Below are 27,651 nucleotides of genomic sequence, written 5' to 3' on the forward strand. Positions count from 1 at the left end.
AAAGTAACCATAATTAAAATATAGTCAACCCTCCATATCCATGGGTTCCACATCTGAGAGTTTATCCAACCTCCAGATCAAAAGTACTGGAAGAAAATACACTGGATCTATCCTGAACATATACAACATTTTGGGTTATTATTCACTAAGGAATACTGTATAGCAACTAGTAATCTAGAGATGATTAAAGTATACAGTAACTTAGGTTGTATGCAAATACTATGCCCTTTTATATAAGGAACTTGAGCATCCACAGATTTTGGTACCCAATGAAGTCAACAGAGGATGACTGTACCATCTTTGTGGTGGCACATATCCACAATTCCAGCAAATCAGGACGCGAGGCAGAAAGATCACAAATTCAAGACCATCCTCAACAACTTAATGAAACCCTGTCTCAAAAAATTAAAAAGAACTAGGGATGTAGCTTAGTAGTAAAGTGCCCCTCGGTTCAACCCTCCAGTACCACAAAAGAAAAAAGTGTTATACTGACAAATGGGATGTATAAATCAGACAACAGTTAAGTAAATAAAACATGCAGATAACAACTAGAGAAAAGATACTTGTAGGAAAGATCCAGAAGTCTAATTTGGCTAAAAATCAAGTCACCAGGGGCTGGGATTGTAGCTCAGTGGTAGAGTGCACTGGGTTCAATCCCCAGCACCACATAAAAATAAAAATAAATAAATAAATAAATAAATAAAGGTATTGTGTCCATCTACAACTAAAAGTATTTTTTAAAAATCAGGTCACCAAAATGGAATTACAATTGAACAGATGAAAAATACATCTTTCTCTGGAAAACAATAATTGGTTAAGAAAGAAAAAAGAAAATAGTTTGTTCAAAGCCTTAAGAATGAGAAAAGCGTATCCCCAGAATTATTCAGAGAATGTCTCCTGACAAGCCCTATTTACCTTGTAGCAGAAAGTTTACCAGCGTATGTTAAATTACCAAAGTTTAATAGTACTATATTAAAATCATATAACTATCTTGCTCACCAATCGAGTATCAATTTTAATTTAGCTTCTCACAGATGTTTGTCCTACCAGCAAGGGTGACGGGGGCGGGGGACCTAATAATCAGGTATTGAGTAGTAATCCACTTGGCAATAACATTTCTTTTGTGACTTACACATTCACCTCTTACAAGTTTAATTACTGACAGTCAGTCATCTGAATTCCAATTCTGGACCTATAGAGCTGATGCCAAAAACTTGGCCCTATTGAAGCCCTAACTTAGTGTGTGTGTGTGTGTGTGTAGTTTTTTTTTTTTTGTGTATATATATATATATATATATATATATATACAGCTTTATATATGCATATATATTATATATATAGTCTCACCCATACATTTCTAGCTTATATTTCTAAGTGCAAATTTCACAATTCATATCCAATACCAAAAACTTCTACAGAAATCTATAAAATACCATAAGTTTGGGGAGGGAGGGAGGGAGGGAGGGTTGGGGAGTGATACTGGTCAAATTATATTGCTATATATTGTGTGCACATACAAATATGTTAACTACAAATCTCATCATGATGTACAATTATAATGCACCAATAAAAATTTGGGAAAAGGGGCTGGGGTTGTGGCTCAGTGATAGAGCGCTCACTTCACATATGTGGGACTCGGGGTTCAATCCTCAGCACCACATAAAAATAAATAATTGAAATTAAAAAATGTGGAAAAAATAGCAAAAAAGAATACTGTAAGATTGTTTTAAGAATTAAATAAGTTAATGTAGGTGACAATGTTTCAGTTGCAGGGTCTGCAACTATATAATCTATATAATATAAACTATATATCTGTATATAATATATAACTGTATAATAGTATTACAATTCTATGTTTATAGACTTACAACCTGTACAACAAACTCCTTTTTTCCCCCTCTTCCTTCCAATGTTCTCTCTATATTTTTGATATTGATTTACACCCTCCCCACTTTTTTTAAGCCATTTAATCAGCCACCCTAGTCACAAACTTGGGAATCATCCTAGACACTTTTCTCCCTTCTTACTTCCACAATTTGCCCTGATGATTTTCCACTTTAAACTAAAAGTATTCTTCCCCAAGGCCACTGAAATTTTTTATTTATCAATTTTTTGGTACTTAGGGATTGAACCGTGGTATTTTAATACTGAGGTACTTTCTCAGCCACACAAGCCCCCCCTACTTTTTTTCCCTTTTCATTTTAAGACAAGTTCTCACTCAGTTGCCCCAATAGGCCTCAAATTTGCAATCCTCCTGCCTCAGCCTTCCAACTAGCTGGGGTTACAGATCCCTGTATGTGGCCGACATTCTTTAGATAGGCTATCTTATCCTTCCTCTGAACAAGGATAGTAAATCCTTGTTAACGGAAGCTCATTTCATCAGACCAATCCAGAAGGCTGTGTAGATGGAATGGTGGAAACTAACCTTCACACATACATACACATATCTCCATCCCTACATTTAAAAACTGGTATCAGGAGAAGACAGAACATGAATTATATCTGAATTTTCATAGGGTTTTACTGTAATATAGGCCATCCTTGTCCTTCCTCTGGACACTTATCCTCTATACCATCCCCACACAAATGTTATCATTTCTCAATTTTTGCAAAAAAAAAAAAAGGCTGCTTAAAAAGTAAATCTTTTTAAAATATGACTGACACTGATAAAAATTTATTCTAAAAAATATGCTTTTCTGCCTTAATATATTTTTGTGTGTGTGGTAGTGGGGATTAAACCCAGGGGCACTCTATCACTAAGTTATACTCCTGGTCTTTTATTTTTATCTTACTTTAAGACATGGTCTTGTTAAGGTGCCCAGGCTGTCCTTGAACTTTCGATCCTCCTGCCTCAGCCTAATGAGTAGCTGGAGTTTCAGGCATGCACCACCCTGCCCAGTTTAAAAATATATATATATATATATAGAGAGAGAGAGAGAGAGAGAGATACACACATATTTATATTTATATAAATTTTTTTTATTTATCTATTTTAATGTGGAATGTTTGTTTTTGAAAACAATTATAGTAAAATCAATTTTTGGTTTACTGCTATAAGTTGTGGAGAAATGTTGCAGACAGTCCCCAAGCAAAACTAATGAGATGGTACTATAAATAGTCAAGAGTAGATGGATTCCAGGATATATAAGGAACTCAAAAATCCTAACACCAACAAGAAAAAAAAAAAACCCAATCAATAAATGGGATGAGGAACTAAACAGACACTTCACAGAATAAGAAATACAATCAGTCAACAAATACATAAAAAAAGTTTATTATCTCTAGCAATTAGAGAGATACAAATTAAAATTACATTGAGATTTCATCTCACTCCAGTCAGAATGGTAATTATCAAGAATACAAGCAACAATAAATGTTGGAAAGGTTGAGGGGAAAAACATACACTCATACACTGCTGGTGGGACTGCAAATTTGTTCTACTATGGAAAGCAGTATGGAGATTCCTCAGAAAACTTGGAATGGAACCACTATTTGGCCCAGTTATCCCATTCCTTGGTTTATACCCAAAGGACTTAAAATCAGCATACTACAGTAACGCAACCATCGATGTTCATAGCAGCTCAATTCACAACAGTTAAGTTATGGAACCAACCCAGGTGCCCTTCAACAGATGAATGGATAAAGAAATGTGGTATATATACATAAGGGAATATTACTCAGTCATAAGGAAGAATGAAATTATAGCATTTTCTAGTAAGTGGACAGAGCTAGAGAATATCATGCTAAGCAAAATAAGCCCATCCCAAAGAACCAAAAGCCGAAGTTTTCTCTGATATGTGGATGCTAATTCACAATAAGGAGGGTGAAGATAGGGAACAATAGAGGTACTTTGGATTAAAAGGGAATAAAGGTAGGAGAGGGGGTATAAGGATAGGAAGGATAGTACAATGAATCAAACATTATTACCCTATGTGTATATATGATTACATGACCAGTGTGATTCTATATCATGTACAACTACAAGAATGACAAGTTATACTATATTTATGTATAATATATCAAAATGCATTCTACTGTCATGTATAATTATAAGAAATAAAAAAAGAGTAGATGGGTTAATTTCTGTTGTTATTCATTCATTCAGTCTTTCATTAGTTCATTTTTGTGGTGCTACAAATCAAACCCAGGACCTCACTAATACTAGGCTAGTATTCTACCACTAAACCATACCTCTAGCCCTCTGTGCTTTAAATAAACTTTTTCAGAACAAATTTTAGATTTATAGAAAATTCACTGTATTTATTTTTTCTTTGCACTAGACTACAACATATTACAATTGTATCTCCTCAGGCTTCCTTTAGCTCTGTTATTCAGACTTTCTTCGTTTTTGATGACTCTGAGAAGTGTAAGGAGTAATAATTGGGTCTTTTCCTTAGAATGTTCCTCAGCTGGAATTTGATAGCTTTTTGATTACATTGGGGGTCTGGTTTCTTGGGAGGAAGGTCACATAAAGTGCCTGTTTATCATATCATAACAAGGTACATACTACCCACATGATTTATCACTTTTGATGCTGACCTTGATCACATGGCTGAAGCACTGTTTGTCAGGTTTCTCAACTATAAAGCTATTTAGGAATATACCTATTCCTATACCATGCTCTTGACAGGAAGTCATTTTGCCCAGCCCACAATGATGGAATGGGAAGTTATGTTCCACCTCCTTGAGAGTGAAGTGTCAACATAAATTATTTAAAATGTTTCTACACTGGAGATTTGGGGTACATTAGTTTCTGTCTCCATTAAGAGACCTTTAATAGTCTGTCCTGTTAAGTAATTGAAGTTCTACTGTGAACAACCTGCAGCTCGCTTTTTTAATATTTCATTTTTAGTTGTAGTTGGACACAATATATATTGTGTACTGTCCCCTCATCTTAATTAGAAATTGATGACACCTCAAAAAATAAACAAAAACAAATAATACAGAACCTTAAAAAAAAAAAAAAAACCCAGCTTATCTTTGGACCCATCTCGCAAACTAAGCTAAGAGAAAGGGAAGCAAAACAGCCCCTGGTTCCCTAACCCTTATGTAATGTCAGCAGTTCAGAGCAACCTGCCTCCTTTCTTTCCATAGGTCAGGCATTTTGGGAACACACAATATGTGTGTATGAAGAAGGTCAGGGGCTGGGGTTGTGGCTCAGCGGTAGAGCACTCACATAGCACATGCGGGGCACTGGGTTCAATCCTCAGCACCACATAAAAATACAAGTATTGTGTCCAACTACAACTAAAAAACAAAATATTAAAAAAAAAGGGCGGGGAGGCTGGGGATGTGGCTCAAGCGGTAGCACGCTCACCTGGCATGCGTGCAGCCCGGGTTCAATCCTCAGCACCACATACAAACAAAGATGTTGTATCCACCAAAAACTAAAAAATAAATATTAAAAAATAGTTCTCTCTCTCTCTTTAAAAAAAAAAAAAAAGAAGGCAACTGCAGGTTGTTCACCGTAGAACTTCAGTTACTTAACAGGACAGGCTATTATGCTGCAAGCTTAGGTCCACAAAATTACTGGGACAAAGGTATTACTAGCTCAATAAATCAATGATCTTATTAAGCCAACAGACTCTCACCTGTGGAGTGGAATATATGAGATTTGATAATAGTTTTCTTAATGCTCACTCTTCTTTATTTCCCAATTGGATGTTTTCCAAAAGGTTAAGGACATGGATGTTTTAAAGATAAGATCTTACTACCAGTTAAGCAGGCATTTGTGAATAGTGCCAAAGAAGCATTAAGTTCCAGAACAACTAACAGTGGTGCCTAGCATAATCCCTGGCACATGGTAGTATTCAAACGTTTGCTGAATGATGAATAAATAAGTTCTAAGAAGTAGAGAGGACAAGCAGCTGTCTACATTGGTATGTAGCATTCAAATGGCACTGGGTCAATTTTTAGGGCTTGCCATGCTGTCTCTAAAGTCTTTCTTCAAATACAGGCAACATTTAAAAAGACAAAACAGAACAAACACAACAGCAACTAAATTGTGAAAGCCTTACAAATTATTATTACTTAATGTAAAAACACATTAGAATAGTACTGTGGCACACATTAGGTGTTCAACAAATGCTTGCTAAGTTAATGAACAATTTCTCGAATAATAGGTAAAGCAGGTTAGTCTAGAATTTACAAAGGAATTTATTAAGAAAGTTGAACAATCACAAATAGTTCTTTTAGCTCTTCTAAAAGCAGGTTTCTATAAAACTAGAATGCATTTCATTCAAAACAGCACACTCTGCATACCTAGTATGTGAAGCTCAAATTTTGTTGGATAGAACAAATGAAAAAGCAAGCAAATGAACACTCATCTTTCTGAATATGCTACAACAAGGACATTAGTAACATATTATACTTCTGGTTGACTGTTAAGTCCCCAAGAAAAGTAATTCTCAAATTCATTTCATTACTACGGATGAGCAGCTGCATGGCATAAAGTGAAGAGCTCCCAGACTGAAGCCAAACTACCTGAGCTCAAATTCTAGTTCTCATCAGAATGGCTAAAGACTCGAGCAGATCATTTAATTTTTTCTATGATCCCATTTCTTCACCTGTAAAATATTAGAAGAATCATAAAACATACCTCCATAGAGTTGTTATGGAAATTAAATGAATTAATATATATATAAAATGAGAGTGCCTGGCACATAATATATGTTTGCTTAAAAATAATACTTTCACTGCTATGAAATAGCAAAAATGGGATTCTCTAGGAGCCCCCAAAATTAACCTACTATACACAATGAGGCCTATCATCTCATAATATGTGTAAACTTATTTCAACATTGAGGAAAGACAGTTCTTTAAAATTGCCAGATATTTACAGAAGCATTTTCTTATGTCACTATTTTAAAACAGCCATGCAAAATAATTAAACTGCTAGGGTATTAAGTGCTAAAGACAAAAAGAATGTCAAGGACATATTTCCCTTTCAGGAGAATGAGCTTTGTGACAATTCTTAATATGTAAAAGAATGTAATTAAGAGCCAGGTATGACTAATTTTTCTTGGGCATTTTTAGGCTTGTGAGACTTTAAAGTATATCTCCATAGGTTTACTGGATTTGATGTTTTAATATAGTTTTTGCTTTTGATTAAAAATAAGTTTCTATGTTAAAATTTATTGGTACTATGCCATTATAATTTAAAACAGAAGTTTGTTGGGTTTTTTTTTTTTGAGACATACAATATACCAAATATACCAAAGTTATAGACAAGTTCATATGTATTATGATAAAACATGCAATGATCCTACCTAAGTGTTATTTCAGAAAATTAAGTAACCATCACACTGTAAAAGGAGGGGGGCGGGAACCTTCACATTTGAATATAAAACAAAATTTAATTCATAATAAACTGCATTTTAACACTTCTATGTGTATATTTAGTTTCAATATAAAAATATTACTCGAAAGCTGCCTGGGCCATTTTTCACTAAACACTACCAACAGTTACCTAAAATTAGTTGACATTGTACTCAAAATTTTAAATAGCATTTCCAAGATTTCACTTATATACTACTCTCACTTAATGATCTCTACCATCAATATACAGACTCTGCTTACCATTTCCACATATTTCCCATTCAAATATTATTCAATAAATTTAAAAAGCATGTACAGCAATAACTAGCCCAGAAGAAAACTCTAAAAAAATCCCTTCAGGCCTTCAGCCAATATAAAATGTTACCACCCATAACATTTTTACAAAGAAAATTTAAGTTAGAAAATGTATTTTGGCAGCAGAGGATTTTCTGTCTAAAAACTGTCTTGCTAGTAGCCAGGGTAATTTTTTTCCTTTTTGCTCTGCAGTGCTTCTAAGTATAGTGACAGCCGCATGAGGCTTTCCTAGCCTCAGCGCAAGCTCAGTAAAAATCTGGGAAATGCAAGTGGAAACATGAGAGACCGCTTTATTTGGCAGTACTTTAAAAAAAAAAAAAAAGGCAGGACAAATGGCAAAGCACTGTTTGGACTGCAGGATGAACAATCAATAGGCAGAAAGCAAGATAGAGGCTTCCTCAGCTTTTGGATCGACAATCGACAGCTGAGAGACTATTTTTTGCTATGGTTGACTAAATATGGTCAGGGAAGAGAGAGGCACAGGGGAGCCTGTTTGCCTGGAGTGCATGTTTCAAATGCTTAGCTGCCTATAAAGCTGTAACAGTTTAGCCTGTGGTCACTGAGGGAAGAATATAAGTTAGCCTCTGTAGTGACCATGTGGAAGTCCTGACCTCGCTTGCAGACTTGACCTCTGGATATGACAAGGTAGCTTCACTACAGATCTACCATTTAATCCTGGAAAATCAAAACCAAAAATAATCTCAAAGCAAGAAAGATGCAGAATACTTCTTGAGGAGTCAGAAGAACCCAATGTACTCTGGTGGGCAAAGGAAAACAGGATGAATGTTTATAGTTACTTGGGGGGAGTGAGGTGTGCTTCGGTTTTGTTTTTTTTTGTATTTTTATATTATAAAATTAATTTCCTTTGCAAGTTTTTCCCCATTCTGAAGCATTTCATCTAACAAATAAACTAAGTACATTTTCTTGGCCATTGTAGCAAAAACTTCCTTGGTTACTTAACTTTCTCTATATATCTGTGTAATAAGTAGTATATAACATTCCAAAGCAAATGGCCAACATAGATTCAATTTTATTTTAGCTTTTGTCTTTTAAGGGGAAGGAGAAAAGTAAGTTATATGCTGTTTATTCATTTGTTTTCAAATTTATCTTAAAAGGTGACGTTCTCTGTTCACTGATACAATCCCCTTACTTCATCCGGCTCATAAAAAGAAGTGCTGAATCAGCAAATAGTGTGAAGGAACAATCAAGATGAGATGGCTGCAGCTGATGTGACTCTCTAGGTCATTACCTCTCTTCTTGCTGCAAATGCTGCATGACAGTAAGCTTCCAGGTAAAACAATACAAGGCCTGTACTTTTAAGGACATTTATGACTTTCTGCATGTTTACCTATCATTGACTGGATATATGCCTTTATTATTAAATGCTACCTGGGCACAGCTAATTTCACAGTTCAAATTGAGAGATTAGGTAGTGTGAAAAGAAATGTTGTATAAATATCACAGCAAATAACTCTTAATCTCAAAAATGCGCAATATTAAAAGAATGGCTATTTCTGTTGCCTAAATTATTAAAGATTTAGCCTTTATTGTTTCAGATTAAATGATAATTTTAAATAAAGTAACTCTGCATCCGTATTTCCAAGGTATGCTATCTTTTAAAAACTAGTGTCTATTTAAAATTTAGTCAACCAAGAAACTTAGCAGTTTACAAAATATTTTTTAATACTTACTATTAATTGACCACAAAAATAAATCAGAAAGTGCATGGTGTAATTCTAATGCTGCAATGCTGACTGCTGTAGTTCTGGGCTATCTATTGCTGTTCGGATTTGCTCCCTATGAGCTGCACTAGTTTTCTATCACAGGCTGCAGAAATCCTACCATCCCTGTCCTCCCTCCTCCTTTGCTAAATCTAAATTTTTTTTGAGGTTTTTCTTCTAAATTAACATTTGAATGTAATTAATAATTAAAGGCTACTCACCAACTTTATAATTTTTTTCTCATGCTAAATAATCAAGTACCTAAAACCCAGGTATTCAGAAGTTAAAGCCTTTCAGTTCTTTTATGTAAGACTTTGAAAAAGTTAACTGTTTTGGTAGTTTCCTTTCTACTGAAAGAATAAACTCAACAAAATTAGACACTTATACAATTATCTGAATTTGTATTCCACCCAAACAAAAGCAAAGAAGCACAGAATTCTGGTTAAAAAAAAAACTAACAAAGAAATGACAAAGAAGTTTTCAAATGAGTAAAAGTTCTCATCTATCACCTTAAAAAAACTAAAAAAAAAATTCACCATTTTTAAAGGTTCACTTCATACACATGCTCAAAAGACCAGGTTTTTCTCCTTGTGTCAACTGTTGAGTCAATTCTAGAAGTGCTAATTGGTTAATTAGTTAAGTTTTTAAATAAGGTATCTGGTTTTAAAAAGAATGAGCCAAATTAATTACTATCTACTTCCAGGATCTAGAAGTAAATTATCAAAAAAGAAAAGAAAGAAAGAAAGAAGAAGAAACTCTCTGAAGTCTATAAAGAAGAAAGATTAGGCTGATCTTACCAACTTCTGAAATACACTATAAAACTCCACCGATTTTATCAATGTCTTGCAAAAAAAGAACCAAACCAGAAAAAAATTCAACAGCTAACTGCTCAAAATGTTTAGAAATGTTTATATCCATCAAGAACAAGGAACCACAAGTGGCATTAATGACATGATCAGGTAAATTTGTTATAAAGTTTAGTCTTTGATAAGTTAATGCCTGCAAATAATCTACCACTGTAATACATGAATAAGCTCAATGTTTTACTAACAAAAGGAAAAATAAGATATTTTGTGTTTTTACAGCTAACAACTTAGTAATACCTACTCAGAGCACATACTTCTTTATGTACCCATATGAACATACAATGCTATGGAATGTAAAGAAGTATGTATTTTTGGTAGGTAATAAGCCACCAAGAGAGAACTAAATGCTAAAAGAAGCCCTGGCTTCTTTCTACATGAATGGCTTTCATATGGTAAATTAACCTATTTTCAAGTAGATGACCTTTAGCGATATTAACACCAAAGAAAAAATACCTACTACTTATAGATGGAAACTAAACATCCCTATGATTTATACTTTGTAAAGTAAAAGTTCTACTGAAGTAGAATTCAAATTATAATGAAACTCATTTTTAAACATTAAAGTTTAAAATAGTACATTTTACATTTTTTGAGTACTCACATGATTTAAATGACCATAACAGGAAAAACAGATTACTAGCACAAAAGACTAAGAAATAAATATGATCTATTTTCTGCCTCCACAATTTGATTTTGATTTAAGTATACCACATTAGTAGAGCCAACAGATTTAGTAAGAAAAATAAGACAATGACAAAAGCTGACTTCACTAAGGCTTTAATGGCTATTTTTCACTTTTGGTAAGTTTATAATTATTAATATTAGAAAAATTTCTGAGCTAAAGTTTTCATTGTTTTGTTTTCTTTGTTGATAGCTATAGAAAGTCATAATTCTAAAAGATTATCATTTAAGTAAAAAGAAGTGGCCCTTATCCTTTGCAAGATTATCAAGTTTTTAACCTAATCTCCTTAAATGCTATGTTAAAATAATTAACATAGCATTTTAATTAAATGCTATGTTAAAATAATTAAAACATAAGAATAAAAGATAAAAAAAAATAACAAGATGCTGGGCCACGAAAATAAGTCAAGAGGGTATACTGGTAACAGACTGCCAAACTTTTAAAAGAAAGTATTACCTTTGAATCAGCTTTCTCCAACAGGGGCATATAAAATGAAAATATTATAATCAAGATCCAACTTATACAGACAGAATAACCATTTCTATTAGTTATATTTCCATTTTTACAGACAGAATATATCTACTATATTTAGCATGTTATAGATATCAAAATACTTTTTTGTATTTTATGTAGTCTATTTTGTATAGTTATAAAAATTATAAATAAAGTTCTTAGCAATAATTGATAATTTTAAGCTACTACTTAAGTTAGAAAAAAGAAAAGATACTAGTATTCATGATTCTTATTTCTTATTAAAAGTTATTTCAACTGAAATATTAATACATATAAAAAAGTATAATATTATTTTAAATTTTTGTGTCAGAAATTGAAAAGAAATGACCATAGGTTATATTAGACTTAATTTTCTCTATTTAATAAGATACTTAAATTATAAAAAGCATGTTTTGAAATTATTCATTTTCAAAGAAATTAATTCAAATCTTAACTCATTTAAACATAGCCCTTCTGGACATCCACCAAGAAAAATGCCAATGCTTCATATTCCACTAAGTTTACTACTGTACATATCCTAAATACCAAATGAAAATATATGCCTCAGAAGTAGAGTTTGTTCTATAAACTACTCAACGGATATTATTCTACTTATGTTTTGTAATGAACTTATTCTTCAAGTATAAAAGGTTTTAATAATTCTTTTTAAACATTCCAGCAACTAAGAATTTCTTTTCTATTATACTGAGTAGATATAATCCTTAGAAAATAAAATGATAGGATATTTATTTATAAAGAAAAATTATAAACTGATTCTAGTGCTTACAAATTTAGCTTAACATATCAGAATATTTTCAATCACTCTAAAATGTCACATCCATCACTTAGATCAGCTGTTCATTTTTAACTGAGTACATGTTAAACTCTGGGCATCTGCTGACACTGGTGTAACTCAAACATTTCAACTGTCTCCCTGACAGGGATAACAGATGCTGACATTATCAAATGCTGTACTATTTTTTTCCCATGGTCTCTCCTTGCCCCGATATGGCCAGTATATGAAACTGAACTGCCATCCAAAAGCACACTTGAGCAACTGGATCTGCTAAATGGCTCCCATATAACTACTAAAATTAGAAGCCAGTGTTATTGCTATCTTCAGCACTTAAGTTCAGGCCATTTAACACCTGTTTCACAAATAAATGATAGAAAGAACTGTAGTGACATTAATTTCACCAGCAGCATGATACTTAAGAACCAACAGATGCAGAATACCCTTCAGAATTGTTTGAATGTTGCCCAAGATAGTGTTGACCTTCTCCCACTTCAGTTCAAAACAGTAACTATAAAAAATTTTTACTCTCTATATTTCATTGAGTCTTATTTTATAGACATTATTTTATAATTTACCAGAGTTGTATTTTATGCAAGTTTCAACACTAAAACCATATTATAACAAATTTAATGTACTGATTTCAAAGTTTACATCGTAGATTTTTTTTTATTTCAAGTTCTATAAACAGTTTAATGAGTGAAAATTTGGTACACTAAAGCCCCAGACAGCAGCACAGCAGCATGTGTTCAACAGAATACATGGTACATTTTAATACTCAAAATTCATGGATTGTAGCTACAATCAATGGTGATAATAAGAAGTTAACTAGGCAATCTACTCAAAATGATGAAGAATTTAGTCAAGGAAATAATCATTAAAAGAGTTAAGTTACCAACCCATTATTAGCAACCCTACATAAGCAAAACCAAAGTAAAATGAGTTGGCATGCGCAGCAGTTCCTCCCACCACCAAGTCCAAGCAATACACTGAATTCATGTGTGATCTATTTATAAACCAAAGGGCACGGATTTTCCTAAGGCCACTCATATTCCTCCACCCCATCACCAACTTGCTACTAATCCTCAACTATACTACTAAAAAAAGCAGTGGCAGTAGAAATGTTTGACTAACATTACTCTTCCCCAACTTTTAGTTTAACCAAAGAATATGGTTAAATACCTAGAGATAAGTAGAAAACATTACTCTAAAGTATATCCAGGTCTATTCGTTCTTTTAAATGTTGCTGGTTTTGAAGGAAGTTACTGCTTACAGTTAAGAATTAAGCAAAGCTGTTAAAACAAAGATGTACAATGATAATTAAAAATGTGTTAAAAGGAAGAAACTTCCAAATTTTAAGAATAAGATATAGTAGGAAACGTTGCCTTCAAAATAGAAAATTTTATTTTCAATGACTAAAGCATTGACAGGAAACTTTTAACACTTGTAGATGGCCCATAACTATTATTTTTATAAATGAAAAGCATTTAACCGTTTTGGATCCCAAACTGGCAGCACTACAATGCTTTGCTAAAGCTGGTAAAATGGAACCAAATCGCCTCTTCAATGGATTTGGTCCCCTTCAACCAGCTGTAGCTATGCATTGATTACTACAGGAGAGACGACGGTTCACTCATGAATATCAGTTACCTGTCAACTAATTTCACCTTAAGCTATTCATACTGTGGATAAAATAAAATAAATTGTTAACTGTTAATTCTACTTGAAAAGACTATAGTAAAGATGTTTATAAAAAGCTTTATGAAAAATGTGCAAATGACTTGGATTCAAATAAAATAATTTTACTTAATTATGGTCTCTTGGTATTAAATTTCTTATTCTTCAGACAAGATATAATAATGAAATGCAAACTATACTTCATTATAAAAATTAAAAACTTCTTTTAAAGGAAGGATATATCTGAGAAGTTCACCTGAAAATATCATTAGAATGCCAATACATATTACTGACCCATGATTCACATGGACACGGATATACTTTAAATTAAAGAAAACTATAAATAAAGTAACACCCTAGAATGTTGAGTCACTATCTTTCATAGGATTAGCCTTTAATTTCACCATTTTATATGAATATTAGCAGAAAGTGAAAGGGAGAGAAAACGTAGGATATTTTAAGGAGACTTAAGCAAATAAGCATATAGTTCTTCTGACCCTGAATCATAAAGATCTGTGATGTTCAAAAAAGAAAATGCTAAGTATTGCTACTTTTAACTCATAAAGTTATTTCAATTCTCCATAATTGTTTCCTCAGTTGTAAAATGAAGTTCTCTGCTAATAAAACATTTTTAAGTATTTTTTTAGTTGTACATGGACACAATACCTTATTTTGTTTATTTTTATGTGGTGCTGAGGATTGAACCCAGTGCCTCATAAGTGCTAGGTGAGCACTCTACCACTAAGCCACAACCCCAGCCCTAATAAAACATTGTTACTTTTCAGTCTTCTTTGTCCTTTATAAAAAAAAAAAAATTACACACACACACACACACACACACACACACACACACACACACACACACGTCTATGTCTCAGTGGAGAAAAACTAAAGGGAAAAATGACAAGTGATCCAACATCCACGTAATTTTCTTAATAACTTCAGTTAATTTAATGTTCTTTAATAAAGAAACAAACATTTCAACAACTAATGGATATTACTAAAGGCAAGCAACAGTAATTAGAAAACCCAAATGTTCACATAATCCTCAAATCCTGACCCCTCCTCTATTTCAAAGTGAAAACTTGTCCCTAAAAGAAAGTGGGCAAAGAAAGGTATATATAAATATATATCATCACTGTGTTCAAGCTAACAGAACTTCATGCTTACATTAATTATATCTCAGTCACATTATTTATAAGCATTTATTAAAAGAAATCTGTTTGAGAGTAGATGCATGATAACACATTAGAGAAAAGGGATACACTAAAAGTATTCAATTATGCAATAAATTTTCAGCTATTTTTTGTATAGCCCTCAGCTGTTTAGAATTTAGAATTATAAAGAAAAGCATTAAACACCAAGACAGGTCTTCTTCAGATTATCAAATCTTCCTATATTTAATATAGTCTCATTTACCATTAAGACTGTATTTTGAAATTGATAAACTTAAATAAAGCTATCATAATGTTCTAGAGGGAAAACTCACATACTCAATATGATTTATCATGCCTCTTTGTGGGTATAAATAAATGAGCAAATGAAAACTGTCTATGAAGGTATCATAGAACAAAACTGAAAACAAGTATATCATATTACACAGTAACATGTATTGTTACTTTTAACATTCAATTTATATTTTAAAAATTATATATAAAATATCTGTATAATGGTATCAGTTCCCCCCAAATACTTATTATTTTTGCCAGCTCTGCAGAGAAAACTACTATTTTCATGCCTGTAAGGGAACTCTGCAAACTTAAAGGCAGCTAAAATACAGTATCCTAACACAGAGTACCTAAGTAACATGCTGATTTATAATTCAAAGAAATTTAGTTTTCATTGTTGTCAACAGAAATAATTCTGCTCTTGATTTAAATCAGAAATGTATGGAAAAATAAAAACAACAGAAACAGAAGATAAGACAACTGAACTGCAGGGGAAAATGTCTCTATAAATATCAAATATGGGGCTGGAGATATAAATCAGCAATAGAGCACATGCCTGGCAAGCAGGAGGCCCTAAGTTCAATCCCCAGCACCACCAAAAAAATGTTTTTAAATAAATAAATGCCACATATCAGAATTCATAAACAGTATTGTTGATAGTTAAAATTTCTAAAAAACTATATTAAAACATACAACTGCTATTCTAAAATGGAGCAAATGACCAAATTATAAATGGAGCAAATGACCAAATTTATAAATGACCAAAAGCATACTGTGTTTCATAGTGAAACTTATATTCTAAAAGAAACTAATGGCTGCCACACGTGATGGCACACACCTGTAATCCCAGCAATTTGGGAGGCCGAGTTAGGAGTATCACAAGTTCAAGGCCAGCCTCGGCAATTTAGTGAGACTCTGTCTCAATAAAAAATAAAAAGAGCTGAAGACGTGGCTCACTGGTTAAAAACCCCTGGATGAAATCCCTGGTATCAAAAAAAAAAAAAAAAAGAAAGAAAGAAAAAGAAGAAGCAGATGGCCTTAATATAAATAAATAATTTTGCTGGGCACAGTGGTGCATGCCTGTAATCCCCATGGCTTGGGAGGCTGAGGTAGGAAGATCAGGAGTTGAAAGCCAGCCTAAGCAAAAGCAAGGTGCTAAGCAACTCAGTGAGACCCTTTCTCTAAATAAAATACAAAATAGTGGCTCAGTGGTCAAGTGAACTATAAATAGATAAACAGATAAATAAATGTCTTTATTCATTTGCTATCATACGATGAGGAAACATCAAGATCAGTTTTGAAATTTTAACATCTATATTAATCTGAACCTTTGAAATCTAGATTTCAAAGTACATCCTTCAAAAATATAGGATATCTATACACATTTTAAAGACTGGGATAATGATTTTTTTCTTTAAAAAAGCACATCCAGTAACTAACTCTACTGTGTTATTGATCATTGCTGAAAAATTAACACTGCTAACTAAAAGCAAAGCCAGGGGATAGAATTGTACTTAAATTCCACATATACACACATCCACATGTAAATTTTGTGAACTTTTCTTACATTTTAATCATAATAAATGGAAATAATTATAAACAAATTCTTCTGCTGGTACTGTTACACTCACAGTGTTGTAACTAATATACTATAGAAAAAACACATTTTAATAAATAAAAAAAAATCACAAAAGTAGCTAAAAATTACACTAACTAAAGTAAATCAATTGCAATTAAAATGAACTATATGTGAAATCCAAAAGTTAAGCCATTTATATTAAATAAGCATAACTTCAGACTAAAACAGAAATCACAAGGACAAAACTGAAACATTAAAAATTGAAGGTATTAGATTAATTAATATTTAAAAAACTATAAAATGCTCATAAGTGAGGAAAAAGTGTTTGTACATTTATTAATCATATTTATATTTAATATTTTATCAAAAAATGGCAGGTTAAATTCTGGAAATTAAATAAAGTATTATATCTGCTTTTCTAAAATAACAGTAAAGGCCAAAGAAGTTCAATATTATTGTTTTTTATTCTGAGTCCACTAAAAATGGTTCCTTCTTTCTTTTGACATTACTGGTCATTACAGAAAAGAAAATATGATATGAAACAGAACTCAAAACATCCCAACTTGCAATTTCAACTGATACATAAACTGTACCATTTTCTGATGCTCCTTGGTGTTCAACTAAAATCACACTCTATCAATCTATAGTCATAATTACCTAAAATGTTTTACAGAGGATTAAACAAGGCACAAAGCTTTAACTGAAACACCACTTGGTTATAGAATGAAAGCATTTTTCCTTTTATAAGAAACGTCACCTGACAAGAATTATATTCTAGGGAATACTTGAAGAAATAGAAGAAAACATATTTCTTCTGCATAGGCCTAGCATTATTGAATATACCATGCCTACTCCCCATCAAAATGAAACAACTGGAGGGTTCAGTTGATAGAGTGCTTGGCTCAAATGCACAAGGCCCTGGGTTCAATCCCCAGCACCTTAAAAAAAAAAAAAAAAAAAGGTAACAATTCAAAATATTTAAAAATGTTTGTTTCCCAAAACATTTTTATTTCTAGTTAAAATTTGTGGTTTGATACTTTATGGTTTAGGGGCTGGGGTTGTGGCTCAGCAGAAGAACGCTCACCTAACACGTGTGGCAACCTGGGTTCCGTCCTCAGCACGACATATAAATAAATAAAGATATTGCATCAACTAAAAATATTTTTAAAAATACGATTTAATACTGTAATCTAAATTCTCCCAATAAAATATCTTTCTAACCATTCTTTCTTTATTATTATTTTTTTAATGTGGTGCCTAGGACAGAAGCCAGTGCCTCATGCATGCTAGGTAAGAGTTCTACCACTGTGCCACAACCCCAGCACTCTAACCATTCTTATTTGAAGTGACTGCTCTACTTGAATTCAACAGTTTCCACACAAAATGCATTCTGTAATTAATCATACAATATCTTGTGAAATCTTATACTGTCCTTACTGTCAAATTAAGAGTAACATTTATTAAGTGCTTATTTTTCTCCAAGCATTGTGGAGGATATACAGATGCCTATGAGCACCCACAATTTTAAAAGAAAACACAGAAATGCATTACTAACAGATAGCATTAGGCAGATTATAGCACATGCAATACAGAGAAAGAAAATAAAGAACAAACAGAAAAATAATGCCAATGATGAAACCGAGAAGGTGCTGGAGAAAAGATGGCCACAATAAAAGGGAGAGAGAGAAAGAGTGAGAGCGCAAGTGCATTCCAATGATAGAAATGCTTTTTAAAAAAGGAAAAAAGCAACTAGCGTATTTTAGTAAAGGAAAACAGTATAAAATATAACATAGCTAAAGGGCAAGGTAGGCCGAAGAACTTAAACTAATGCCAGATAAAAGTTAGAAATTCTGTCCAGGTCAAGATATATCAGAGATGGATATAAATGCCAAGCTAAGGTATACAGATTTTACTATGTATAATAGGAAACTACTAACTGAGAACAAGAAAGGGATGTCATTGGATCTATGCTTTTAAAATGATAACTGTATGGGAAGTTAAATCCACAAGAATATTTAGAAAGATACTGTAATAGCCTAAATAAAAATTATAAGTAATTTATTAGGTAAACAACAGTGGGAATAGAAAGACTGGAATGGATTGGAAAGATTCATAGAATAAACAATTTTTGAACTGGATACTGAAATTAGTGAGAGCAGTCAAAGAAGCCTTAGCAATGAGGTAGCAAGAGGAATGATGCACTATACACCATTTGTGGTTAAATCATTCGTTGTCCTTGTGTCCTCCTCTCATATATAGACCATAAATCATAAATAGTAAAGTGCTTTAAGAGCTATGTTTCTAAAATCACACTCTGCTAGAATTCTAGCTGTTTTTCCAATCAGTTACATAATCTTGGATAAGTAAATTCATTGCTATAAGCCTCATAATCCTTACAATCTTCATCTATGAAAAAAGGATATTAATCTCTTCCCAAAATGCTACTAAAAGGGCTGAGGAGGGGTGTTGCTGAAAGGATCAAGGGTTAAGTAAGATAATACATGTAAAGTACTTCCTAGAGGCAGGTGCTATCATTATCATCATCACCAATTTTAATTGAAGGGCACAGAACATATAATAGTATTCTATCTCCTTCACATGAAAAAGTATGAAGTGTTAAAATATTTGTAATATAAAAAAATTCAAGACAATATCTAAAATACGGGCATTCATTTCATCCTATATTATATACCCACTCTTATGAACATCAACAAGCAACAGCAATAAAATCCTTCTGTTTTCTGTGATCACCCTCTAGTGGTGATCCTAAGAAGCTTTAAAAGAAAAAAAAAGGCAAAAACTTAGAAGGAAACATGTAAAAACAGGAACCAAAGAATAAGAATTCAAGATAGAATTATCAAAGTGAACATTTTCCTCAGTAATACTATGTAGGCTTGATTCAAATATAAGGAGAATAAGGCAGAAATTCCTAAAATGTATCTTAAGGTAAATTTGTTCTTAAAAATACATTCATAAAAATCTCAACATTAAGCAACGCAAAGCATGCTCCTTTTCTGGGGACTATGCAGATCCTTTATAAATAATATGACTGTCCAAAAGCAGACTTTCTCAAATATTAACCAGCAAACCCTTTCTTCAGTACAACACCTAGTACTTTAACAGTGACTAGGGTTCACCTACACTACAAGTATATATAACTGATTATTCTGTTAATAAAAAATCAGATAATTTTATATTTATTTAGCTGCAAGTTAAAAAAATAATTACCATGCAAATGGATAACACTGGATGAGAGAACACCTTGAGAATGACTTTGAAGAAACAAAAATCTCAAAATGAAATGCATTTTAAACCTTTAGACATAAGCCAGTATTACTGATATTTTATATCTACATTTAATATATATTTAGTCACTTCATGATATTTGTATTAGTTTTAAAAACCAAATAAATAATATAAAACTAATCTATTAAACGATGGCATACTCTATACAGATCTTTAAAATGACATAAAATACTAAAATTAGCAGAAATTATTTTCTTATCAGTCTCGGGAAAAGAGAACCAAGCATAGGGAAATATTTCTATGTGGCACCTAAAATAGTAAAAGGTGCCATTTTTACCTGGGATTTCCTCTTAGTGCAGCATGATGTAGAGCATTAAATCCATTATTGTTTGTGATGGTAACATCCGCTCCAGCTTCCAAAAGAACTGCCAGGATATCATCACGTTTCTTACTTATGGCATCATGAAGAGGGGTATCACCTTCAGAATCCTTTTTATTTTAAGTTTAAAAAGACTTTCATTAGTTCTCCTTCAATTAATCATTATGCCTAACAGTAACATATTAAACAAAGAAACTATTAAACTATTAAACAAAGAAAAAGAAATGGAGGCCATACCCAACAATTATTAATAAGTGATCATCCTCTATATTAAACATGTAAATGCAGATAAGAAACAGATACATTAAAATAAAGTCACACCATTCACTGTTGTACCCCCAAAATTCTATACTGAACCTACACTAGTTTCAGGCCCAATAAAAATGAGTTTAAAATCAATGTTTTTCAATGTTGGCTGCACATTAGAATCTGCTTGGAGTTCTTAAAACTCCTGAGGCCCACCAGGCTGCTATCCAGACCAAATAAATCTCTGGGGGTGAGAGCCAAACATTAGTAGTTTTTCAGAGCTCCAGAGACAAATATATAATGGAGTGATATGTAAGAAACATTAACCAAAGTATTTTCAAAGGGCAGGGAAGTGATTATCTCCAAAGATAAATGGTTAACACACATCACAGATTACGTAGGTCAAAGCAGACACGAGTATAAAGGAAAATTTAACAGTAAATTAAGTTTTACTAGAATTGGCTGCCTCATTCTAGAATGATTGACCTATATAGTAGAGATATAAAAGATATGAAAATCTATAATACTGTCTGGTTCTTTACAGAAAAAGTTTGTCAATACAGGCAATATATTTATCCACCTACATAGGGATTCCTAACACCAAGTTCAACCCAACCATCTACTGTCTATCTTCCTGAATTTACTAACACTAAAAATTTGCAGTCTTCAATTTGATATGAGCTCTTTACATGATCAAATATGCTTCTACAGGTCCCTGTTCTGTACTGCCTTCTGATGCCCACAACAGCTATTCCAAACCTGTAGCACTGTTCTTCTCAATTCTCTACCTCAACCCCAACTCACACTCTCATTATATAACCTTGCCTCCAATTTCTGACAAAAATGTTCAATAGATATAAATTCCCTCTTCTTTAACATATTAACACAACACCTCAGTTCCTTCTCCATCTTCCAATCCTGTCAACCACTAAGCCTATACCCTAGAACCTGTCAGTATCAAAATGGTTCTCACTCCCACAACTTCTATTCTTTATTACCTCTCTGAGATCTATAAATTCTCTGGCTGCTGTGAATTATCTAAATTACAAACAGATTAAGATCTCAATGATTCTCCCCTTTTTGTTTTAATCAATGAATTTCCAATTTAAACAAAGTAATTTGTACATATTCAAATAGTGTTTTAAATACCATTCTTTATTGGAAAATAACACACTATTTCAAGCCTGTGCTGTTAAAGGTATGACAGAAAACAATCTAGAAATGAACCTAGAATTTGGCAAATCATTATTATGTACTTTTTTATTTTACTATTAAATTATTAAGCATTCATACCAAATTTCAACCTGACAGGCATGTATAAGATGGGCAATTTTAACAACCAAACTAAGTACTTCATAAAGACAGACTATATTTCCCTTATATATATGGTTTAGTTCATCTAGATGTTAACTGTGGCTAGAATTATTTCTTAGGTGATTTTTGCTTTAAACCTAAAATTACCCACTGTCACCAAAAAAAAAAAAAAATAGGTATGAATGCTTAATAATTTAATAATAAAATAAAATAGTACATGATAATAATTTGCCAACTTCTAGGTTCATTTCTGTCAATCAACCTTAAAACACTATTTTCCAAATTAGAAAATCTCCAAAGACTAGACTAATACCTAGACCAAGACCCTAAGATAAATTAAGTTACAATGAAGATTATTTAAGTTTATGAAGTAACTTGCACAATATAGCTTATTTTATGCTGCTGAAATTCACTGTCATGATCAATAAAGTTAAATCAATGTCTCTAAGTTGATATTTTTCAAGAAGTTCTCACCTGCACCCCTCAACCTAAACCCAATCTTTGGAAGACATCTTATTTAAAAAGTTTTTCTAGGAAGGAATAGCTGCCAATTTTATGACATTCTATGCCTCCAGTATCCTTTATCATGACTGGCTATACAAAAAAAGAAAGGTAACAAAGGAGTGCTTACCACAGAACTGAGTGCTTTCTTTTAATAGGATGCTGGCAATACCTGGAAATATTATTTCTTTAAAAGTCTTACCTGGAGACTAGGATGACAACCAAAGTCCAATAAAGTCTTTACAACTTGAAGATGACCTTTATTGACAGCAATGTGAAGTGGTGTCTGTCGACGCTTGTTGCGAGCATTCAAATCAGCACTACCCCGGTGTAATACTTCTATAACAGCACCTTCATCTCCAAAGGCTGCATGGTGAACTGCTCTATCTCCATCTTTATCCTATATGTTAACGTTCAAATCTGAATTAGTGATATTTAACAAAGAGAGACAAACCTTGAAGCTTAGTAACATATCAAGAACCAGATTAATTTGGGAAAATGAAATAATAGAGTGGAGTCAACAAAATAATTAGAAACTGTCTTAAACAGTGGTTATCTCCAAAGATAAATGATAAACATAGACCAATATCTCATACATAAACACTTGACCAATAATTAAGTCACTGATCCTTCACTGCTTCTAATTTATCAGCCATGATACTAAATCATTAGGAAACTGTTAAACTACATGATTTTTTGGCCCTTTAAAACATTTTATAAAGACTTTTTAAAAATTTTTTTTTTTAGGTGTGGATGGACACAACACAGTGCATTTATTTGTATGTGGTGCTGAGGATCGAACCCGGGTCCCGTCCATGCTAGGCGAGCACTCCACCACTGAGCCACAATCCCAGCCCCAAGACTTTTTAATGACACAAAAATTACACTAAATTAGTTGAGTCATTTTTAAAAATGATGTCAAACAATGTGATCTCAATTAGCTTTAAGGGGATAAATACATTAACATGCTAACAGTGACTACTGGTTACCTCTAAGTACTAACCATATACTCTTGTATATTTGAGGACCAAAAAAAAAAAAAGTTCAAAACCTTTAAAAGACAAAAATGAAGCATGAAACTGCAAATTCCATATATCCAAAATGCTAAAACTCTTTCAGAGAAATCAAATATAATTCCCATATCTTCTATAATAAGCATATTTCTGAAGAGAGGGCAGGAAAGTTTCAGTTGTGTGTTTTTGTTTTTTTTTTAAAAGGAAAAAAAGGCTGAAATATACCATGAAGGTGATATATTTAGTTCCACACAAAAGAAGTCTCATTAGCTTCCCAGAGAGATACAGATACGGAAGGTTTTTATAAGGGTAATGTCTTTATATCAATACTACACCCCAAATTTTGATACCCACAAGCAGGCATGCTTTAAAACTTCTTCCAGAGCCATGATTCCCAATCTATGCATCCAATCCCTGATGGACTCCCTAGTTTACGCAAAGGGTTTGAAAATCCACATCACCAAAGATCATCTGAACTACTTTGCAAAGATAAACCCAGATAAAAACTGTTATGATTGAATACATTAAAACGAACAAATAGATCATTCAAAACAGTTACTGAATTCAAAATTTTTTTATCTTCATTTTCTCAAACACATATTGAAGGCAAAATCACTTGTGTAGGAATCTGTAACACTTGAACAGCCATTCTTGAAAAGGCAAAACTTTGACTTTGGAAATTTCTACCTTACTAGTATTTTTACCTGAATTAATTTTAGGAGTTTCTACTGCCTATAAATCAAGAACAAGGGCTGGGACTGTAACTCATTGGTAGAGCACCCACCTCACACATGTGAGACACTGGGTTCAATCCTCAGCACCATATAAAAATAAATAAAGATACTGTGTCCAACTACAACTAAAAATAAATTAATTAATAAATAATCAAGAACAAAGGAACTTGAAAACAACCACATGAAAGATTTAAGATTCAACTCTTGTGTTTCCTAAGCAGCAATATCTCAGAAAAACATTATCCCAGAAAAATAAGTATACACACGACACACACACACACACTCACACTCTCTCTCTCTCTCTCTCTCTCTCTCTCTCTCTCTCTCTCTCTCTTTCTCTCTCTCTGTCTCTCTCTCTCGTTACACATTTCATTATCTCTAAATCTCAGAGTTAAGATCTTTCCAACCTCCAATCCGGATGTTTTTTTTTTTTCTTGTTAAAAATTTTAAGTTTATCATATGATTACCCTTCCATTAAAAACAGAAACATAACATACAGCCGGGCAAGGTAGAACATGACTAGAATCCCAGCTACTCAAGATGCTGAAGTAGGACGATCCACAAGTTTCAAACCAGCCTGAACAACTTAAGACGCTGGCTCAAAATACAAATATTGACTGTTGGGCTAGGATTGTGGCTCAGCGGTAGAGCGCTTGCCTAGCACAGGCGGGACCACATAAAAATAAAGGCATTGTGTTGTGTCCATCTTCACCTAAAAAATAAATATTAAAAAAATATATATATTGACTGTGAATGTGACTCAGTGGTAGACACTTGGCTAGCATATATGAGGTCCTTGGTTCAATCCCCAATAATGTGAAACAAAACAACAAAAAAGAATATCAATCTACTAACACTGATAGACTAAAAATTGTAACTATTTATGAAGCTAAAATATATTTATGGTTGTTAGAAAACCATTACTGATAGACTTTTTGTAATTCCTATCAACAGTTTATATATGTAAAATCAAACACTAAGAAGTTTAAAACCCTGATATATATGTATGTCAAAGAGAAATACAGTAAAAAAATTTAAAGATTATGGAATATGCATATATACAATAGGATACTCCAATTGAATTAATTTTCATGTCTCTCTTCTATGTTAGAAAACTAGAGTTGTACTGCGGTCTTAATTTGTAAGGCTTTTTGCTTTCTTCTGTATCCATCTTAAGTACTCCAAATAAACCTACCACAGTGTGACTATTAAGTGATACCAAATGAGAATTACACGGGACAAGGGTAAAAGTGACCTCCACAAGGCTATATCCAAAAGTTTGTAAAACAGCCACAAATTAAATAACACTGATTTCTACTCTTCTGCTCCCTTCTCCTCTCAACCCTCAAAATTCTACTCTTGCACCAGTCCTTGCTATCTTGGCTGACAGAACCACAGACCATATGATCAACAAAATCAGCATCCATAAATCATATTCATCTACTACTTCTGAGTTTCTATATTCATTCACCACAATCTTTAGCTTTTATTCCTCAAATGATGCTCAAACTATTTTCTTCTCCAACTCTATCACAAATTCAGACCTTCACTCTTACTTATCTGAACTAATCTCACCTTGCATCCACTGCATTCTTACCCCAAACTATTTTTCACATCCAAGACAAAATCCTCTGTAAAACACAAATCTGATGTTTACAAATCTTTAAGTCTCTCTACTACTAAAAAAAAAATGAAAATTAAAAACAAAATCTTACTAGGTTTACTTATGGTTTCCTACTGTTACTGATTTCTAACTTTATTCCATTATGGTCAGAAAAGATACTATGCATGATGTTTATCTTTTTTTAATCTCCTGAGACTACTGTGGTTTGCATATGATTTGTCCCCCAAAGGTTCATGTGCTGAAAGCTTGCTTTTTGATACCGTATTAACAAGTAAATGAGCTTTAAGAGAAGGGAAGGTGATTCAGCCAGGGATGCTACCCTCATGAAAGGGATTAATGCAGGCCTCAGTGAAGTGAATTAGTTCCCAAGAGATCATGTTGTTATAAAAGAGGAAGTCTGGTTTCTCCAGGCTCTTTTGATTCCTCTCTCAACATCTGATCTACCTCTGTCTCTGTCTCGTCCTGTGATATACTTCCCTTCTCCTCTCATCTATGCTTTAACATTCCATGTTTTCACCACCACTGGCTTTCTTAGGTTTGGGAGGTCTCTAATAGCAACTTGAATGACCATGTATACCTGGAAACTATGTACACCTAAAGTCATTTCACTGGTTATTATTTTGAATCCTGATTTGTGTTTTAAAAAAAAAGAATTTAAAACTGGCCAATCTTGAAGCCCCAACTGCCCTTTCCTTCTCAGTTTTACACTAAGAAAAAAAAAAAAAAAACTGTTTTTGCCATTTTGTTTTCATTAATGAGATGAGAAAAATCAAACAGAAGCATCTGTTTCTTGAAAACCCCACTACTTCTGACAGCTAGAAAGAAGTGTTTACTAAGAACAGTCAAACACAGGTAATACTAACACATTAAATTCCTGTTGTTGTATAAATGATATCATAAGTATGTCTCTTAATCTACATTGCAACTCTTTATCACAAATGGGGAAACTCAATCTTTTACCAATTAACTTTTTGCCCAATACTTTTCTAGCTGCAAAACACAGTTAAAATTCAGGTTATATGATAAAGTCTATTATTATTCCCTAAGCATATTTTTGTATCATGTGAAAACATAAAAAAGGCACGTTTTTAAAGTGGTCATCCATCCAAACCTCCACACCATTGGTATTATTAAAAAAAAAAAAAAAACTGAGTCCCTAGCAGATCCAAAATTAGCTCACCTATTATCAACATACCTAAGCTCTCACAGTCCTTGATGCCTTTACCTATACATTAAGGAGGACACAGAATACAATCCTACGGTACTCAAGAGGTCATAACTGGAGACAATCAACTTTCCTTAATAGCTCTGAGTTTTCCCTAAGGAAAAAAAATAGGGAAAAAAATGTAATCCTATATATCCTACATAATTTAGTTTGATAACAGCTTAAATTAACTGAAAAAGTGCAACAGTCATCTAAATAAGAGTGCTAACAAACTTTTCTATAAAAGGCTGGAAAGTATGCATGGTTTAGGTTTTGATGTTAAGTAGTTACTTAACTCTGCAACTGCTGCAAAAAGCAGTCATAGACAATACATTAGTGAATGGTTGTGCTGTTTTTCAAAGGTACATTTTTAGGGACTGGGGTTGTGGCTCAGGCGTAGAGCACTTGCCTAGCATGTGTGAGGCACTGAGTTTGATCCTCAACACCACATAATAAATAAATAAATAGATAAAGGTTATATATATACATTTACAATGTAT

General features: G+C 32.8%; 1 protein-coding gene and 1 long non-coding RNA gene across 5 annotated transcripts in view; one reads left to right on the forward strand and one right to left on the reverse strand.

Annotated features, from left to right (window-relative positions):
• Positions 1 to 27,651, reverse strand: part of Mib1 (MIB E3 ubiquitin protein ligase 1) — a 172,756-nt gene that overhangs the window by 60,096 nt on the left and 85,009 nt on the right. For all 4 annotated transcript variants that reach the window (XR_013429657.1, XM_078030283.1, XM_005329032.4 and 1 more), the window contains exons 11-12: positions 22,779 to 22,976; positions 20,474 to 20,625 (exon numbers count right to left, since the gene is read on the reverse strand). Coding sequence is in view for 3 of the 4 variants with exons in the window: in XM_078030283.1 (XP_077886409.1) it covers positions 20,474 to 20,625; positions 22,779 to 22,976 (350 nt within the window). In the remaining variant the exon portion in view is untranslated. The remainder of the gene's footprint in view (positions 1 to 20,473; positions 20,626 to 22,778; positions 22,977 to 27,651) is intronic.
• LOC120886250 (uncharacterized) lies at positions 8,022 to 11,488 on the forward strand. The gene is made up of 3 exons (XR_005729072.2): positions 8,022 to 8,277; positions 8,748 to 8,923; positions 10,057 to 11,488. It is a non-coding gene; the product is annotated as an uncharacterized LOC120886250 (long non-coding RNA).

The sequence above is a fragment of the Ictidomys tridecemlineatus genome, chromosome 13, assembly GCF_052094955.1.
Source record: "Ictidomys tridecemlineatus isolate mIctTri1 chromosome 13, mIctTri1.hap1, whole genome shotgun sequence".
Lineage (NCBI taxonomy): Eukaryota > Metazoa > Chordata > Mammalia > Rodentia > Sciuridae > Ictidomys > Ictidomys tridecemlineatus.